General features: G+C 44.3%; 1 protein-coding gene and 1 long non-coding RNA gene across 5 annotated transcripts in view; both read left to right on the top strand.

Annotated features, from left to right (window-relative positions):
* CSNK1A1 (casein kinase 1 alpha 1) overlaps positions 1-2,619 on the top strand; it is a 42,256-nt gene extending 39,637 nt beyond the window's left edge. For all 4 annotated transcript variants that reach the window (XM_059698865.1, XM_059698869.1, XM_059698866.1 and 1 more), the window contains one exon: positions 193-2,619. In XM_059698865.1, the coding sequence (XP_059554848.1) occupies positions 193-200 (8 nt within the window). In that variant the 3' untranslated portion in view covers positions 201-2,619. The remainder of the gene's footprint in view (positions 1-192) is intronic.
* Positions 2,620-6,390: 3,771 nt separating this feature from the next.
* On the top strand, positions 6,391-7,829 carry LOC132235835 (uncharacterized). The gene is made up of 2 exons (XR_009453097.1): positions 6,391-6,437; positions 6,669-7,829. It is a non-coding gene; the product is annotated as an uncharacterized LOC132235835 (long non-coding RNA).
* Positions 7,830-19,045: the final 11,216 nt, after the last annotated feature.

Genomic DNA, 19,045 nt, shown 5'->3' with positions numbered 1-19,045 from the left:
GTTTTTTTTAAAAAAGAGCTCATGATTTTCAAATAGATAAAAATCAACAGTCACAATTCTAAAGTAATCATTGGCTCAGATCTAACTAATTTCCTTAATTTGGGTGTGGCTTAAGAATTTTTTTTAACTTGGAATTTTAATCTTTTGTTCCTGTTTTACTTATTTTTTTTATTTTTTATTTTTTTTTTGCAGGTTTCTAAGCATGAATCAAGGAACAGAAGAAGCAGTGCAGATGATCGGAGCAGCATTTGTTTCTCCCAAAATCTAGAAATTTTAGTTCATATGTACACTAGCCAGTGGTTGTGGACAACCATTTACTTGGTGTAAAGAACTTAATTTCAGTATAAACTGGCTCTGGGCAGCATTGGTGATGCTGTGTCCCGAGTTGTAGCCGCTGTAATTGTGAATATTAACTGAGATAGTGAAACATGGTGTCCAGTTTTCTATTGCATTTTTTCAAGTGGAAAAGTTAACTAAATGGTTGACACCACAAATTGGTGGAGAAATTGTGCATATGCCAATTTTTTGTTAAAATCTTTTTCTTTGAACTATACTGCTTTGAGATCTCATTTCAGAAGAACGGCATGAACAGTCTTCAGCCACAGTTGTGATGGTTGTAAATGCTCACAATTGTGCATTCTTAGGGTTTATCCACCCCTGGGGTTTGCAAGTTGTTCACTTAAAACATTCTTAAAATGGTTGGCTTCTTGTTTGCAAGCCAGCTGATACGGTAGCAACCAAAGATTCCAGTGTTTGAGCATATGAAAGACTGCCTGCTTACCTGTGCTAGAAATAACAGCATCTAAAGTGAAGACTTAAGAAAAACTTAGTGACTACTAGATTATCCTTAGGACTCTGCATTAACTCTATAATGTTCTTGGTATTAAAAAAAAAAAAAGCATATTTGTCACAGAAATTTAGTTAACATCTTAAAACTGAATATGTATGTATGTTGCTTAGATAAATGTAATCACTGTAAACATCTATATGATCTGGGATTTGTTTTTATTTTGAAATGGGAGCTTTTTTGTTTACAAGTTCATTAAAAACTAAAAACTGTTTCTGTAAGGAAATGAGGGTTGTTTTTTTAAACAACAAAAATGCCTTGCTGAGTCACTGTGAAATCAAAATCTCCCCAATTTTTTAATAGACTACTTCAAGCCATTTGTTACATAAAACCCCTTTGTAAATCATTTTAGGTTTAGTGTTAAAACTGTTACTCAAACTTTTGGTCTGGAGGAGAAAGGCATTCTTTTTTTCTTTTTTTAAATGACTTGCAGGCACAAATACCTAGTGCTGCAACTGCTAGGACTTGGTTATTGTAACTCCAGCAGCCTCAGACTAACAGCTGGACTGATTTTGAATAAATGAAAGCATTAAAGGGTTTAACTGCAGAATGAAAGTTTTCTTTAAATTTTTTGTTAATTGGCTCTGCGCAGATTGACTCTTAACCTTGGAGAACATCACACCATGTGAGATTAATGTGATCACTGACCCTCCCTAACCCACTCATTTTCTGTAGGTTTTCTGCACTTGTCTCAATCTTATATGCCGCTCTTTTCTTTTTCTGACCCAAGAGAAAGATTAGTTGACTTTTTTTTAACTGTAATTTATTCATTTAGAGCATGTCAGAATAAATTTAAAAGTACTTTTGTCTGAAAATGCTGCCTATTGTGTAAAAAAAGTGTAGGTGTTTTGTAAAGTAATCTTGAAATTGTAAAATGACACTAGTTTGGTCAGATTGTGTCAAGCTTAATTTTTCTTTTTTATTTGAAAACTAGCAATAATTCCGTGATTACTACATATATTAGCACCATCATACTGCAGAAATCATGAGTATGAACTTGTGGGGTAGGCAGCTTCACTTCTTTTCTATCCACCCATGTCAGTTAAGGTATTTGTTTCTTGACTAATAAACCCTTTGAAACTTTTAGCCAGAAATCAGTCTCATAAAGCTATTTTTGAGTATAGCTTGTGTAAAATAAAAATGTTTAGCTTTGGTAATAACTTTTCCAAGCTGAACTCCCTCTAGCAAGATATTTTTCAGTGCTTTTATTTACTATGCACTTAGACTATGCACTTTTTCTGAAATATTTTTGTAACACTTTTTTGTATTTTTGCCATTTGAAAAGGTTGTGGTGTAGTTGGTCTGTAATTAAGTTGCAGATTTATAACTGCTGTTAGCTTTGTAAATCAAATATAGGTGTTTTTGTCCTGGTATATCGTCATTCCATCTGCAGCTGGAGCTGGAATCCCATTGATCTTCTAGCTACCATTCATTTTCTTCACAGTTCACGAAAGAAGAATTTGAAACACAGTGAATGCTGTTTATTAATCCTTTTGGGAGATGAATCTCATTCCACCAAAATTAAATTATGTTTTTCCACTAAAATGATGATACAAGTTGAAGACACATCACTGAAATTGGAAGACCTCACCACTTAAGGCTCCACAATGGCTCACTCAGCTGAACTCTAGGTTACTACTATTTACTTTGTTCACCCATTGGGGGTGGGGGGGAACAGGTTTTTTTTAATGTTGGGAGATGGCCATTCTAACTACTGTTGAATGTCTCTGTTTTGGGAAGGTATAACAAGAAAATAAAAAAATATATATGAAGGGAGAGACTGGTTATCTCCTCCCCATATGGTTGTGCTCATGCTCCTAAGGCTTACAAGTAGAATCTTGGGGGGGTTGCTTTTATTATATTTTATCAACAAGTATTAAGAGATATTTTTATCTCTACCAGTCCTTGCAGTACTATTTAATGTTTTAAACAGAGTATACTGTAACAATTACAAATTTAATTTCATTATAATAAAAGAGAACAAACAAGGATTTTTAAAACCCGAGCCAATGACCTAGTTTCCCTGATGTTTGCTGAACCAGCTATCAAGAATAAGTTCTTGACAACTCGTCTAGAGTGAACCATGAGAATTTCAAGAAGGGGTGGCCTAGATGCTTTCAGCTCAGCTCCTGCAAAATTCAGCAGTTTGCAGTGGTATCTCAGATGTGCTCTTCCCTTTAAAGTAGACTTGTGAGACCACTTTTCTTTCTTCGCATTTCTATTGCTCACAACATTTGGGGGATTAATTCCCAAAACAATTTTTTCCACTTCCTCCTCAGAATATATTTAATAATGACAAACTTTTTAGTCTACTTTTTATCTGGAAAAGCTAGAGATGGTTAATCAAGTATAAGTTTAATCAGGCTATACATTCTGTATTTAATCATCACCAGTATATAATTGAAGTAAAAGGATTGTTTTCTGAAAGGATACTGTATATGCAAAATGTAATGAAAATATTGAGCAGTATCAGAGCTGTTTGAGTAATTGTAAGACACATTTCAAGTTGTTGATCAAATGCCTTTTGTTTTGATGGACACTATGTACCCACAGTGGCTGGAATTCTGTGGTACTGCAGATTCAGCAAGTTTGAGAGACCTGAGAATTTCCACTTAATTTTTTGGTTTGGTCTCTGCTCCTTTTCAGCCTGGTGGGGTGCATGGGTTCAGTCTACCTTTTATCTTTGTCTAACCAGATCCCTTGAAGATTTTTGTGGTACCCCTGTTGTCTCCCATGTACAATCAAAATAATGAAGAAATGTTTGTAATACTGGTTGCTTTAAGAATTGGGAGCGGCGATGAGTTAATTGGTGTCCGTACTACCCCAAGAATTGGGTCAGAGCATCTGATACATCGGGTGATTTCTGAATGAATGGAAGAGTGAAATGGAGGTGGAGAAAGTCTTACTAGACCAGTAGGTCCACATTCTTCATAGTGAGGTGGCCACCCAGAGTGTGTTACAGCTTTTTAAATTTAGGATTTTCTGTTTTACTTAGTCATTTACCACTCCCAAGCATCTACTTTTTCATAGGTAAATATATGCAGAAGAGTAAAGAAATGAGCTGAGCTGCTTTGGCATCACAGTGTACCTTTGGGCTGTCTGGAGCTGTGCCAACTATAGGGAATTCAGAAGTGACCAAAACAATCCCATCCTAGCAGTTTGCGGTGTAGAAAAGAGCAATTTTATTCCACAGTGTAACCATTGCAAAGGAGGAAGTATTGGGGTTTGGGTTCTATTGGAGCACCTAGCAAGGACAGCCAATTCAGTCTTGAAGTTGTTTAAGGCTTTTGGAAAGAGTAGGTTAGAAATCTAGACAGAGGTGAGAGCAGCAGATGAAAAATCTGAACTAAGGATGGGACTGAGAATGTCAGGAAGAGAATAAAATAACTGCAGGGCCATTAAAGGGATGGACAAAATTGGAAGTGCCCTTTGGAAGGAAATTTAGACAAAAACTGGGAGAGGATTGGCTCATTCATTGGTAGTGAAAAGAGGACGGAATCTGCAGCTTATTCCTTATTCTGTCAAAATCGTGAAAAAGACTGAAGCATCTTCACTGAAGGTGACAAGAATCATAGTTGGGTTTCAAAGGGGTTTGTGTCTGTTTCAGTTCCAAATCTCAGTTCTCCAACTTCAGTTATCTCATCTGGGGGAAGTTTTAAAGGGTCAATTCCTGTTAGGCTGGAATTGAGCAGCTGTATGGAACTACTTCCAGTTACTCTCAAAAATTGCCGTGGCAAAATGTAAAAGTTGCTTTTGATACTATTTTAAATATTAATATAAATTGTTTTAACTTTATCCTCAGATAAGACAAAAGCTTTTGTCTCTGAAGAAAGAATAAATTGCCCCATTTATGTACTAAATAATGAATGCGAACATGGGTCAAACTTTCACAAAACAAATAAACTATACTAGTCCATCTCAGTGACCTGAGTCATTACCCTTAGAAATGACTTGTGGTTCGTAATCCTTCAGTTTATAAGTTGCTTTTAAGCTTTTTGTAACTTTTAGTTTTGATATTAAAATGCAAGAATAGTACAATGGTTCTCCCTTAGGCTGTTTAACATTTTGTCTCATTCTGTAATTTTTAACCATTTGAAAATAGGTTACAGATCTTTATCCCTTTAAACACCTAATATTTTTAGTGTGGTTAGTACAATTACTAAAATCAGGACACTTTAATATTGACACAGATTTGCAGTCCAGTGTGTTCAGTGGTTGAGTGGGTCTGTGTAGTGACCTTAATTTGTCTTTCATGACTTTGCGATTGTGTATGTAATGTTTTATTTCCCAGCTGTGTTCACTGAGGACCTAAAACCTGTAGTAACTGCAACAGCAATAAGTACACCTAATATCCAGATCTCAATTTCTAAATACAGAAAGGAACCTTGCTTCTTGGAGAAATGTCTGACTTTAATCCCGGGACAGAGGAAGTACAAGATGAACCTGTAACATTCTGTTTTTCCTGGGAAGAAAGGAAATCTCAACAAAGGATGGGTACATGTCCAAAGGGCGGTTGAACCACTTGACGGGTTCTTATTAGCCAAATCTGTATCACATACATTATTGAAATAGTGGTAGTAACATAACTCAGTGAATGAGAACTTAAAATTCTCATCTACACTAATAAAAGAGAAAAATGGTAATTGGCGTACGACGATACCCTTTTCATTGGCTAATCAGGGCTATATGCAAATTAACTGCCAACTAAGATTGGCAGGTAACTGCCAACTAAGATTGGCAGGTAACTGCCAACAAGATGGCGGTTAATTTGCATATGTAGGCACAATGCAGGGAGGCGAAAGGGAAAGCAGGAAGAAGCCCCCTGCCACTGACAGTGATCGGAAACCCAGGGGGGAGCTAAGAGCTGGGGGGCAGGGCAAAGGTGGCCCTGGGGCCACCTTTGCCCTGCCCCCCAGCCATGATCTGAGAATCAGGTGCCTTTTCCGCCCTGGCCAGTGATAGCAGGAAGTAGGGGTGGAGCCAGTGATGGGAGCTGGGCACGGTCGTAGCTGGCAGTCCCAGGAGCTAGGGGCCCCTTGCCTGGGCCTAAAGCGAAGCCCACGATCGCAGGGCCGCTGCAGCTGTGGGTCCCCGCTGCCCGGGCCGGACGCCTAGGCCAGAGGCGTCAGGCCTGGGCAAGGGGCCGATCCTGCAATTGGAGGGTGATGGGGGTCAACGCCTGAGGCTCCCAGTATGTGAGAGGGGGCAGGCTGGGCTGAGGGACACTCCCCCCCCCCCCCACACACACACCCAGTGCACGAATTTCGTGCACCGGGCCCCTAGTCTATATATATAAAAGCCCAGTGACCAAAATGGTGGAACAACCAGAATGACTGGCACTGCAGCAGCCAACCAGCCTGATCCTGGCCCAAATTGCTTCCCGACACAGCCGGCCCCCAACACCCCAATTGGGGGTGGGGCCGCCCGGCCAACTTCCCCATGGCCCCTCCCCCTGCCAGCCTGGTCCAATGGGCCCCCATCGGGGCAGGCCAACCAGGCCCCACCCATGCATGAATTCATATCCTGGGCCTCTAGTATTGATATAAAAAAAATGGGGAGAAGGGAAAGCTCAGAATGTCAGCTAATAAAGGTAAATGTGCCAAACCGGTTTGGCTCAGTGGATAGAGCGTCTGCCTGCGGACTGAAGGGTCCCAGGTTCGATTCCGGTCAAGGGCATGTACCTCGGTTGCGGGCACATCCCCAGTGGGAAGTGTGCAGGAGGCGGCTCGTCGATGTTTCTCTCTCATCGATGTTTCTAACTCTCTATCCCTTTCCCTTCCTCTCTGTAAAAAATCAATAAAATATATTTTTAAAAAAAAAGGTAAATGTAATCATCAGACAATCATTTACCTAAAAGCAAATACAGCTTTGATGAGCGGAACGTTTACATTGTCTTAAAAATATCTACACATCACATTACTTACTGAAGTTCAACAATTTTTAATTGATTTTGAGATAGGAAAAGAGAAATCCATTTGTTCCACTTATTCATGTATTCATTGGTTGATTCTTGTGTGTGCACTGATCTGCGAACCTGCAACTGGCACATCAGGATGACACTCGAACTGACCTACCCGGTCAGGGCCATTGAGGGACTTACTTGCTTAAAAATACTTGGCCTGAATACCGCAGACATTAACATTTTTGTATTCTCATTCTCAGTGGGGAAGTATGATCATCCCCATTTAAAGATTGCTATGCTTTTATAGAATATTTTGCAAGAAACAGTTAACTTATTCCCATTAGATAACCAAGAAAAGTGTGGGACTACTTAAGCTGAGATGGGTTGGTAAATTCTTCATAGCCTGGAGTGAACCTTGATTTCCTTAAGTTTTCATACCGTTAAAACCATGATGTCCCCTTTTTATTTTTTTATCACCATTTAAAATTCAATATCACTCAGTGCTATCTGCCAGGTACTTTTCTGAATTTTTTACATGTATTTACCTAATCCTCAGCTTCCACTGGGTAAGTCTGGAGCCACTTTACATTTGAGGATACCGAAGTACATGATTGGAGGAGGTGCTTAAGTTCTCTGGTTTCTTAAATGAGAACTTAACTTTGCCCTTTTAAAAGATACTGTCTGTGTATCTTAAATGAATATCAAATAGGATGATGTGATGGGAGGGTTTTTATAAATAAGTCATCCACTCAAATGATTGTCAGGGTCCATATTTAGGACTAAATGCTAGATCTTGTGTTCTTGGGCCTTTTGGAGATAAGTTGGTGAAAGTAAAGCCCAAAAAGATGTACAGGTGTGGTAAGGTTCCCACAACCAGGACCTTCACCAGGGCCAAATAGTACTGTTCACATTTTTTAAAAAAACATTTTTAGTGACACCATTAAGCCAGAGCAATTATATTGCATTTGTCAGCCAACCTTTACCTACTTATCACAAAGCACCTCAGTTGTGTATTGATAGCAAAAAAAGGCCAGTTTTGCTACTAAACAGTCTTAATAAAAATTGAAATTAGGGTTTTTTTTTAAATCAGTTAAATGATGAAATTTTTTAATGTGAGGTGAATTTAAGATACATTATAATATTCAGGAGTAGGATGCATTAATAAAATTTGTATCTAGATAAATTTGGTCAAGTTTTGCTTGTGATTGTGAATATTTTACTTCCATGTTTAGAGCATTTCCATGTAACTAGGATTATATAGGCTATTCTAACATACTGGTATTTACTGAAAGGGGCTTCTCTCCCCCAAAGTACTAAAGTACTTTACTGTCCTGATAATGTCATTTATGGAGTAGAATGGGTAAAAAAAAAAAAAAAAAAAAAAAAATGTAGCCTTTCTTAACATTACCATATTAAGTCATCAATAAAACAGCTTGAATAACTATTGGAAACAGTTTCTGGGATGTCAGGCAGCCATCCATTGGTTCTCTGCCAATGGACAATGGCACAAGTCGTAGTGGTAAAGTGCTACGTTAGATATTTAGGATTGGAAGAAAGGGGGAGTTGAATATTTTTAGAAACTGCTTTCAACAGTTGCTAAGTAAATATGTTTTCATTGCAATACTGGTTTGCACTGTGCTAGCATGCAGCTCTGTTAAGAGTGGTGTTTTAGTATAGATGTAGACAAAAACAAATTAGTCTCTGGATTGTGTGTGTGTGTGTCCACCAAAAAAAAAAAACACCTGAAAATACTTTGAACAATTTTTAACATCCTTTACCCCACTGCCCCTATCAAATAGTGAAGAACTGCTGCTTTATCTTGAATTTTGTGACAGCAGGCATTTTTTAAGCTTATATATAAAAATGCAAGTTCTGCACAAATAGTGATAGGGATTAATTTTACTCACAAATAGATGAGTGATTATGGAGCATTTACTGAGTCTCAGGTGCCAGAAACTGCTATTCCCTGGGGTATATGCATTATGGGATGTTTACCAAAATGAATGCAGTACTTGTGGAGCAGATGGAGACCAGAAAAGATAATCTCAGAATTGCATCTTGAAGGATGAGTATGGTTTTACGAGGCCAAGAAGACTCATCTTGAAGAAACTGATCTTGGAAGAGTGGTATAGCAAAACACACCCACGTGAATAATAGGGCCAAGATGAGTGTTACAGGTGGTGAGTGCTAGAGGTGCACATCTATCAGATAATGAGATCGTCCTGAGTAGTATGTAAGTCACATTTTTAGAGTAAGAGGAAAACTCTCAGCCAGCCAGGTCTATTCAAAGACAATGTTACTGGTCTACAAGGAGATCTGAATGATAATGAGGTAAATGGTGGGAACAGAGGAGGTGGATAAAGTGAAAACAGCCTCAAATTCGTGGTGGTGAGGACTCCTTGGGTTCAATCCCATTGAAGCAAGTCTGTTGAATGCTAAGGCTGATAATCTCCTATGGTCTAAATATATTCTAATGCTTTAAATGCCACTTGTCCATCTTTGATTTCTATCTTTAGTGGGGAAATGTGCTATATTTATAACTGGACATCAGGAAGGGAAATTCCAGACATTAATTTTACTCAAATGTGCATTGTCAGGAGCCTTGATAAGATTTTGCAGCTTTCAAAATCTGGAGATACCCAACCCTATGCCTTTTGTCTCCAGATACTATATACAGAGTGGGGAGAAGCAAGAAAATAACAATGCATGGAAAGTAAACAAAGATCATTGAATCTTGAAGCTCTGATCTGCCTTGGAAATATCCTCTTCAAGGTCACAGCTGATTAGTGGCAGAGCTAGGACAGAACCCAGCTGGTGCCTTTTTGTCACTAAACTAAGCCCAGGGCAGTGATCCTTAGTTCCAGACAAGCAGCAGCTGGGGACTTGTTAGAAATGCAAATTCTCCTGCCCTGCTTCAGATCTGCAGAATCAGCACTAACGTGAGAAACACTGGCCAACATGAACTGGCAAGAGACCTACGTGTAAAGACCTATTATTTCAGTTTCCTCTTCTATAAAAATGGAATAATCACTAGGTTGTCACCATGCTGCTGGTTGAGTCTGGATTGCTCAGAAAAACCATATACGTCAAAGGTTTGCCCCAGACAGTGGAAGGCTGAAGCATCCCTTCCCAATTCCGCACCTGGTGACATGTTAACTCGAAGTAGCTGTGGTGGGAAAGGGGGAAACCCTATATAACCAGGGCTGCCCACCCGCTCCGCCCCGTCCTCTCACCCCCACCCCTCCGCCGGCTCGATTACAAAGTTCCTTGTCCTGATTTGTAACTCTCAGAACTTGAGTTAAAAGTACTTTTTAAATGATGGTTAGAATCCCTGTAAGTTGCAAACTTTAAAAAAGTTAATTTAGGCCAAAACCGGTTTGGCTCAGTGGATAGAGCGTCGGCCTGCGGACTGAAAGGTCCCGGGTTCGATTCCGGTCAGGGGCATGTACCTGGGTTGCGGGCACATCCCCAGAAGGAGATGTGCAGGAGGCAGCTGATCGATGTTTCTCTCTCATCGATGTTTCTAACTCTCTATACCTCTCCCTTCCTCTCTGTAAAAAATCAATAAAATATATTTTTTAAAAAAAAGTTAATTTAGGAGAAAGGTCTGACTTACACAACCTAACGACTTCATTCTCTATCAACTCCTCTGTAAATCCTGTGAAGCCTCACACTTTTTAATAACTAAGGCATTGAGGTCAGGAGTGCTCCGGGTGAGAGATCTAGAGTGGAGAATTATCACTACAAGGGCGATAGTTGGAACTAGGAGTGAGTTTTTTCCAGGCTCAGTGTTGATCTGGATGTGAAGAAGGTTGAACACAGAACTCTGGGGCATACGAGGATAAAGAGGGATGAATTACTGAAGGAGGATGGGGAGTAGTTACAAAGGATGGTGTCCAGAAAGTCCGCAGGAGGCGGAGGAAGGAGCTGTATTAGTCAAGGTACTTCATGCTAATTGCTGGCATGGGCAGATTCTAGAATAGTGACTTTATGAAAAATGCATTTCTCCTTAGATCTGGAGGCACGCCAGCAATGAACTGCCTCAGCAGGAGTGATGTGTATCCCTTCCCCCCCACCCCCCCAAACGACCATTGTCCAGACCTAGTCAGACCTAAAATGTATCTGCCAAGAACCCTTACCAATATAGGGAAGAGGACAAGTATTTAGGAAGTTCTAATCTTCTTGGTCACAGATTGTTTGCGAGTGCTGTTGTAAAGAAAGCTGGGTGTGTCAGGGACCTGCTGTTGGAACTGGCGGGTATGCGGGCTAGATCTTCCAGAAAGCCAGAGCCTGGAGTTTAACCCTGATGGCTCTCTGGCACGGCTGCTCGCCTCTCCTCAGGGCTTGTCACAGGAAAGCAAGCCATGCATTCCCGTTGCTAGGAAATGTGTAAACACAGCAAGAAATAACCTGCCTGTTTGCTGAGGGTTTAGCCTTGCAGCTTTCCCATAAATGACCAACAGCTGCTCGACGCTGGGGGGAGGTGGCGGCTATCGTTCTATTTCGGATAAGAATTCGGAAGGAAAGACTGTCTCCCCTGCTGGAAGGGGAGTCTTAGGGAAGAAGCCATAGCTTCTTTTTCCCCTTGTGTTCATAGAGGCTAGTAAAAAAGGTGTCCAGGAAAGCTGCTGTTGAATATCAATGCAGACTAGAGTAGTATTAGCTTTCTTTCCACACCAGTAAGCTGTTGAGTCATTGGATTTGCGGTCAATTAAAATCCTGCATTATTTCTTTTCAAAGTCTGTTGCCAGGCCACATCTATCTTGGACCTGTGCAAAAAAATAAATTCCTACATGCTGATTTTAGATTCGAAACTTTTAAATGGCTCCAACATTAATCGGTACTACCCCCAAAGTAGATCTAAACTCTCCAGATTCAGCTTCCTGAATATAGAATTGTAGTCTCTCCCTACTGTAAAAGGAATTTGGTCAATGCCTGATCCTGGGCATGTGTATGTATATGTTGTGTTTAAGAACGTTTTCAAGGGGTCAGTGTGTTGCAGGCCTAATCTGACAACTTCCATTCTCTCCCTCCAAACTAAGCTGACTGTCCTCGAGTTGCTGCGGTGGTCTGGAACCGAAGCCGCAATATCTCCTGGGTATATATAGACGCCAAAAATCACTTAGAGCGCTTTGATCGAAAGCTGTGAGCAACTCCATTAGAGCTTTCTTCAGTGTTGTGCTGTGACCTCTTTTCTCTAAGGCTGCTTCCCTGAGGAGCTTCTAGAACAAGGTAGAGCGGTTTTACAATCCGCCCACTGGCTGGAGGCCCCAGAGAGAAGCTTCTAGGGCCCCCGCTGCCCTCAGCCCTCAGGGTCCTAATCCCTCCGGGGGCCCCTGGGACTCTTCTTCGGGTTCTGTCCTTACTCCTTTCCCTTTCCAGGTTTGACTCTCTGAATCTGGTGCCAGAAACTCCCTTGAGCTGAAAACCAGGATTGTTTTCTGCCTCCCACTCTAACCACCTCTCTCGAGTTGACTCTCTCTGCGGGACAGACTCACCCTGTGTAATTAGCAAATCAGAGCAGCCATCTGAAATGATGGTGTGGCTCTCAAACAAAAACGGCATCCACAAAGAGATGGCCTCTGAGAGGTCACCTACCACATTCCCCTCCTGGAAGCTCTCGGTGTCAGCGTTCTGAGCCATTTACAATCAGCTCTGACACAGACGGAACCAGCTGGCTCTACCCCATTCACTAGGCCACTCTAGAGAACTGAGGTGCTGGCCCCACCTCGCCTCCGTTAGCATTTTCGTTCAGGGCATTAACTTGGCTTTTGTATCTGAACCTACTTGGATTCTTGCCTCTTTCTGACCACATTCATTATCTCAGGTTTCACCAGGACTCTCTCTCCTTGGCTGGCTCCCATTTCTAATAAAGATGAAGTCATAACATCAAAGCTGTGTGTGTACATCAGCAACTTCCTCTTGCATTAACCTTTGATCTGAAACAAAAGCAGGATCCTCTGAGCTTCTGGAAGGCAGCTTGATGAAGGCCTTGGAAATACTAGTGGAGACAGAAGATGAGGTTTGCTAGACTTCACTCTGCTCCCGACGACAGCCCAGGTTAGCTGTCTCTCCATTGCTGCATCTGAACAACTAGATACACAGTTTTGCTCTGTTATCTTCCTACCTGGGACCCAGGGAAAGGCAAAAGTTTTGCTATGTTCAGAACGGTGCCAAACATACAGGGAGCTGTTGACTAATGTTAGCTGCCAGTATTAATATCCAAGAGGAAGGCGCTGCCCAGAAGTTGAGGCCTGGTTCACTAGGAAATCTTTCTCATGATCTTGGGGAACATGGTAGATTAGGTGGATTTTGATGGATTGAAATGTTAAGTTTATCATCGTCCCAATTGGGATAGCCAGGGCCACATGGCTGAGGTCTGAGCTGGTAGGGAAAGTGGGCAGGCCAACGGCTTTGCCAGCTGGACCCACCCTGCTGGTTTCCCCAGCTCTCAGTGGGCGGCTGGGGTGGTGCCCTGCAGTGGATGAGTCATGGCGCTGCATGCCTGGGCAGCAGTTAGCCTTACCTGCCTCGTGGAGAAAAGGCTGGGGCCACCTGGGAAAGCCAGTCCAGCCCGGGGTGGCTGCTCAGGGAAGAGCCTGCTCTCAGCCCTCAGGTGGGCAATGGGAAATGCTCCCAGTCGCACCGGGGAAAGACCATTTGCTAGACAACCATGGGCCACACCCCGAGGCCGAGGAGGCCCTGGCCTTGCCTCGGACAGCTCAAGTCTATTGGAGCAAAGAGACCCACCTGCAGGCAGGAGCTGGGAGAAGCTTGTGTGTGATTAAGATCTCAGCACTGGAGTCTCAGGTGCGGGGGAGGGAGGTCTGGGCGTGGCTTCCAGCCCCCAAAATACTAGCTGTTTTGACTTTAGGCAAATCACTCAACTTCTCAGCTCTAAAGGAGGGGATGACACTTGCCCCATGAAATTTTTATGAGAATTCAATGTTTTGTAAAACAAGTCAATATAAAGGACTCTGCAAATGTCTGGCTGGTGGAGTTGAGGGCATTCCAGGCAGAGCCAAAGCCATGGCTGAGGGTGGAAAGCAATGTCCTCTGGGGGTTGAGGAGGCCAAGTAGAGGTCTGAAGAGCTGAGTGCTGGTGGGGAAGGGGAAAGATGGGGCGGTGCCCCAACTGTGGGGGTCACGAAGACCAGATGATAGAAACAGGCTTTTACATTGTAGGCCACCGGGAGCCTGTCAGTGTATCTGCAAGGGGTTAGGGCAGCCGTGGGCAAACTACGGCCCGCGGGCCTGATCCGGCCCGTTTGAAATGAATAAAACTAAAAAAAAAAGAGCGTACCCTTTTATGTAATGATGTTTCCTTTGAGTTTATATTAGTTCACACAAACACTCCATCCATGCTTTTGTTCCGGCCCTCCGGTCCAGTTTAAGAACCCATTGTGGCCCTCGAGTCAAAAAGTTTGCCCACCCCTGGGTTAGGTTGACTTCAGGGCTCTGGAAGGCAGGGCTCTACTGTGTCTTCAAATATAAAGCTTGGCCTGTTTCCTTGGGGAGTTGACATGGACCATGAGGAAAAGGCAAAACATCAGCCGACCGTGGACACACCCACAGCAGGTAACAGCCTCACCCTTCACCCTTCAGGAAAGATGCCAGTGGGTGACCCTAGGCTCAGCTCTAGGACACACCTGGACCGAGTTCCTTTAGGCCCAGATCCCAGGGTAGAGACCAGGGGCGCAGTGGGCTCTCTGGATACGGTTGTAAAGTGAAAGAAAAAGAAAACACTGGAGACTCTGACCAGGCGCTACATTTTGCAGGAGGGAGAAGAGCCCAGAGTGGGAGCTTGGTTACCAGACTAAGGGGGTCTGTTCTCCTGTGTGCATCAAAGCCCAATCATACTCAAACAGGAGTTTGTAGCAAAGAAAGTCGTTGATTAGTTGAGAAAATGGTGCCAAGCCTGGAGTCACAGGTAAGCTAGTCTGAAAGACCTGGTTCCCTGATGGCTTCCAGAGGATGCGTTACATAGGGGAAGAGGCCAGTAAACCTTTAAATGAGTTGGGGTCATGGGCTCTACTGACTGGCTGGGGCTGTTGGAGGCGGTGAACTGGCACCAGGTGTCTGACCAGTGGGGTCAGACCAAACCTGGGTTCAGCAACCTTGGTACTTGGGTTCTGGCTAGAAAAGAATTCAGAGCCAAGACTCACACTGTAAAAGAACATTTATTTGGTAAATCATAGAGGTAGAAAAATGATTCCTAAAAGAAATGGACATAGGAAACAAGTTATACAAGTAAAGGAGGGGCCTTGGAGCTTGGGAGTGAGGAAGCTAATGGTAACGTGCCTGGGGCACGGAGGGGAGAGGGGAAGGGAGAAGGGAAAGGTGTGAGCCAGAGAGCCTGTTCCCTGCAGGGAGAGCACACCTGGTCCTCCCCTAAGGGTTTTAAGGGCAGAGATTTCAGGTGCGGTCCTGGGGGAAGCTCTCAATAGAATATTCAGCAGTTTTCCAGGTGTGTCCTTTCAGGGTTGTGGTCTCCACTGATGGATTGGCGGGCACCAGGGCAGGGGTCATTATTCCACACAGCTGATCCTGAGGCTGATTTTGTTGCTTACCTGGGCCTGGAGCTGAAATTCAACTGAGGCCTAGATGTTATCTCCAGGGAGGAAATGTCAGAGGGTCCAAACCCCACAACCAGGGATATGCTAGGGGAGGGAGAGTCACCCTGGGAGTGCGGTCCCCCCTAGCATTGATTGTCCATTGCTAGGCACTTTGGGCTTTCCATCCTGGTGACCTTCTGTACCTGGCCCGTCATCCTAGCCCTGCTCACGTCTAACTGCCTACACAGGGCCAGAGTAGGGAGCAGCAGACCAGGCCTCACGTCAGCCAGGGCCAGGTTCTGTCTGGTTTCATGAGGGTGTGGTCCATAGGGTGGTTCCACTTTCATGGGCCTTGGGCTGAAACACGACTGAAGTTAAGAAGTTATCGTTAGCTTGACCACAGCTCTGTTTCTGTGGTCAGCAGACCCGAGGCTTTGTTCTTAAGATAGTTTGATGCTGACCTGACTCTGATGTCCTAAGGGTTGAGTGATTAAGGAAGGGACTGGATGGACAGAAAGGAGAAAGGGTCACATTAAAGAGATGGAATTTCTGTACAGTCACAGCTTGATGTCCACAAGCCACAGGGCAGGCAGGCAGGCGGTGGGAGAGCCAGGCCTGCAGATGCAGGGGTCCTCCCTTCAATCCAGACTTCCCTATGAAAGAACACCTTCCGCCCTTGAAGAAAGGGCCTTGCTATAGGAGGGATCCCTTTATCCCGCCCCCACAGGGCTCTCTGCACCTTCCCCACCTGGAGGAGGAGGGATGAGGTCAGCCGTTCCTGCAGCAGGGGGTGGGGGGAGCCCTGCCTGAGGTGATGTCAGCCTCCATCTCACCTCTGCTGCTCTAGCTCCAGACAGGAGCCTTGTCAAGCAACCTCTGCCTCCTTGGAAAGCCTCCAGGAGAATCGCAAGGAAGCAGTCCATGTCTGCATTTTGCGTTTTCCAAAGGCCTTCGCACACCCTGTCCAGAGAGGCTCGGGGCTGCTCCTACCCGCCTTCTAGCCTGTCCTGTTGGCCTCCACAGGGAACAGCAAGGCCCCTTCCTCTCCTCTCGGTGCCTAGAGGTCAAGGTTCCCCTGGAGAAGCACAGGTGGGAGAGCAGAGATGCAGTGCAGCGCGGGAGCCCAGAACTGGCCTCGGGCTTCCTGGCCATCCTACAGTCTCTTTCCAGGGTGGCAGCCAGCAGCGGTCTCCCTTTACAAATATGCAGCCAGATCAACGCAGCTCTCCATTCAAAACCCAACCTCAGTCCCGGAGAGCCCAAGTCTGAACGCCCTACACTGTCTCCCTCTCTGTCACTTCCCGAACCTCAATCTATGGCTCCCCCTCAATCACCCTCTAGCCACCCTGACCCTCACTGCTTCCCTCTGGCCAGAGACGTGCTGCACCTGTCTCAGGGATTTGCACTTGCAGCCGATCTTTGCTGAAATGTTACCTTCTCAGGGTCTTCTCTGACCATGCTACTTGAAGATGCAACCTGCCCTTCACGCCTCACCCCTTTCCCTGTTTTATTTTTCTTCAGCAAGCATATTGTATACTCATGATTTTAAAGTACCAATAATCTCAATCTTGGCTAGGAGGACAGCAACACAAGATGTTTTTGTCAGATTATTTACTGGTGTATACCCTGCATGCAGCATGGTGCCTGGCACATAGCAAGCCCTCTACAGAAGCCTGTTGAACACTGAAAAGATAAATGAGGAAATGCATAAATGAATGTTAAACGTTCTTAAAATTAATTTGAGAGAGAGGGGAAAAAAAACATCAATTTGTTGTTTCACTTATTTATGCATTCACTGGCCAGTTCTTGTATGTGCCTATGGCAGTGGTTCTCAGCCTTGGCTGCACATTAGAATCACCTGGGAATCTTTTAAAAATCTTTTTAAAATCCTTTGTTACTAATGTTGTGGCCCCACCCCATAGCAAAGAAACAGAATTTCCGGAGGATGAGGCCCAGAAATCGGGATTTTAAAAAGATTCCCAGGTGATTCTAGTGTGAGCCGAGGTTGAGAACCGCTGCCATAGAGGCTCAAATCTGGAGTGTGCAGCTTGACGACCTTTCCCACGTATGTCCCCCTGGGTCCGAGCCTCCCAAGTCAAGAGGTGAGCAATTTCTGTCATGCAGGAGGCTTCCTCAAAGGCAACTCCTCTCCTGTTGTCACTACAGGACTGGCTTTGTCCCCGTTAGAACTTCACTTAAACGGAGTCACGTGGGATGTGCGTTGTGTCTGGCGTCTTCTGCCCAGCACTGTGTCTGCAAGGCTTCCCCACATTGTCCTGTGTCACAGGAATTGGAGATTATATATACATATTCCTCTCCACATCTTAAGGCCTAACAGGGACACAGGAGCCTCCCCACTCACTCAGCCCTCTGGGCTCTGGCTTTTCCTGGATGTGCGGCCTGGAGAAATTCAGTTGCTTTGCTCCAGCCTTGGGGACCTCATCACAGCCCAGCATCAAAGCCAAACCAGCATCGTGGTGTCAGGCTTGAGTTCAAATTGCTCATCTGCCACTTCTTGGCAAGGTGACCCTGGGCAAGCCACTAACCCTTCATTTCCTTCCTTCATCTGTAAAATACACATATAATTACACGATGACGGGGTGGCATTGCTGTGAAGATTAAAGAACACGATCCATGAGTCTGGTGCTCAGGAATAGCAGATGCTTGCTAAGTGCTAGTTATTTTTATTATGGCTTAGACCACCAGACACTCCCCCATAGTTGTCTTTATTGGGATCTTTGCCGATCCACAGCTATTTGCTGGCTGTCTCCCCTCACCCCTACCGCTGCCTGCTCAGGCCTCAATTTCCCCAACTTTTAAAACATTTTTATAAATGGGCACAGAAAGCAACGGGAACCCGGAAGAAAAACAAGGAAGCACACATTTATAGGGGCCTTTTACAAGCACCATAAGGACACCATTGTATCCTCCTTGGAGAGGATTCATTATCAGATCTTTCATTCAGGACTTTGAACTTGAGCTTCACGAAGTGCTGAGTAAAGAAGTAGCTTAGAAGCAGGAGGCAGGCACCAAGTTGAGACTCAACCTGCCCTTGCAGATGCAGAGGTCTGAGCCACTCACGCCCACTTTCAATGGTCTGGTGCCTCCCAGACAGAAAGCTGTGGTCCCCACCCACGCAGCCACACACCAAACTCAGCCCCACTGAGGGGGCCTGGGTACATGATGGGGATCTCAATGTCACCTCATGACTCAGCCTGACCACAGTGACGTGGCACACACGGTGGCTGTGCCAAGGGGTGCCTTGGGAGCACTTACCCCGCCCCCCACCAGCGATGACCATCACCTCCCCTGCAAACCATTACAAAGGACTGATAACAACAGCAATAGTATTTGATGTGGTGGATCATTGACAGGTTCAGAGCCACACATTAAGTGTCCTCAGAGCCATTTCTGGCCCTGACTGGTTTGGCTCAGTGGATAGAGCGTCGGCCTGTGGACTGAAGGGTCCCAGGTTCGATTCTGGTCAAGGGCACCAAAAAACCCCCCAAAAAACCATTTCTGTCTTTGTGGATTCGTACGTGAGAGTTAAGAACTGTTAGTGGGCTTGCTAACTCCCTGTCACCCTTAAGTTCATCCTGACAGTGAAATACTGGAGCCACCACCGGCCACATTCCAGGGATACAGTCACACTGTCCTTGTGGCAGTCACCTCGCCCCACGGGACACGCTGGCAGCCACTGCAGTGAAATAACACTGATAACAAAGAACATTTGTTGAGCGA

This window comes from Myotis daubentonii, chromosome 5, assembly GCF_963259705.1.
Source record: "Myotis daubentonii chromosome 5, mMyoDau2.1, whole genome shotgun sequence".
NCBI lineage: Eukaryota > Metazoa > Chordata > Mammalia > Chiroptera > Vespertilionidae > Myotis > Myotis daubentonii.
Note: the sequence above shows the minus strand (reverse complement) of the source record. Positions and strands in the feature narration are given on the sequence as shown.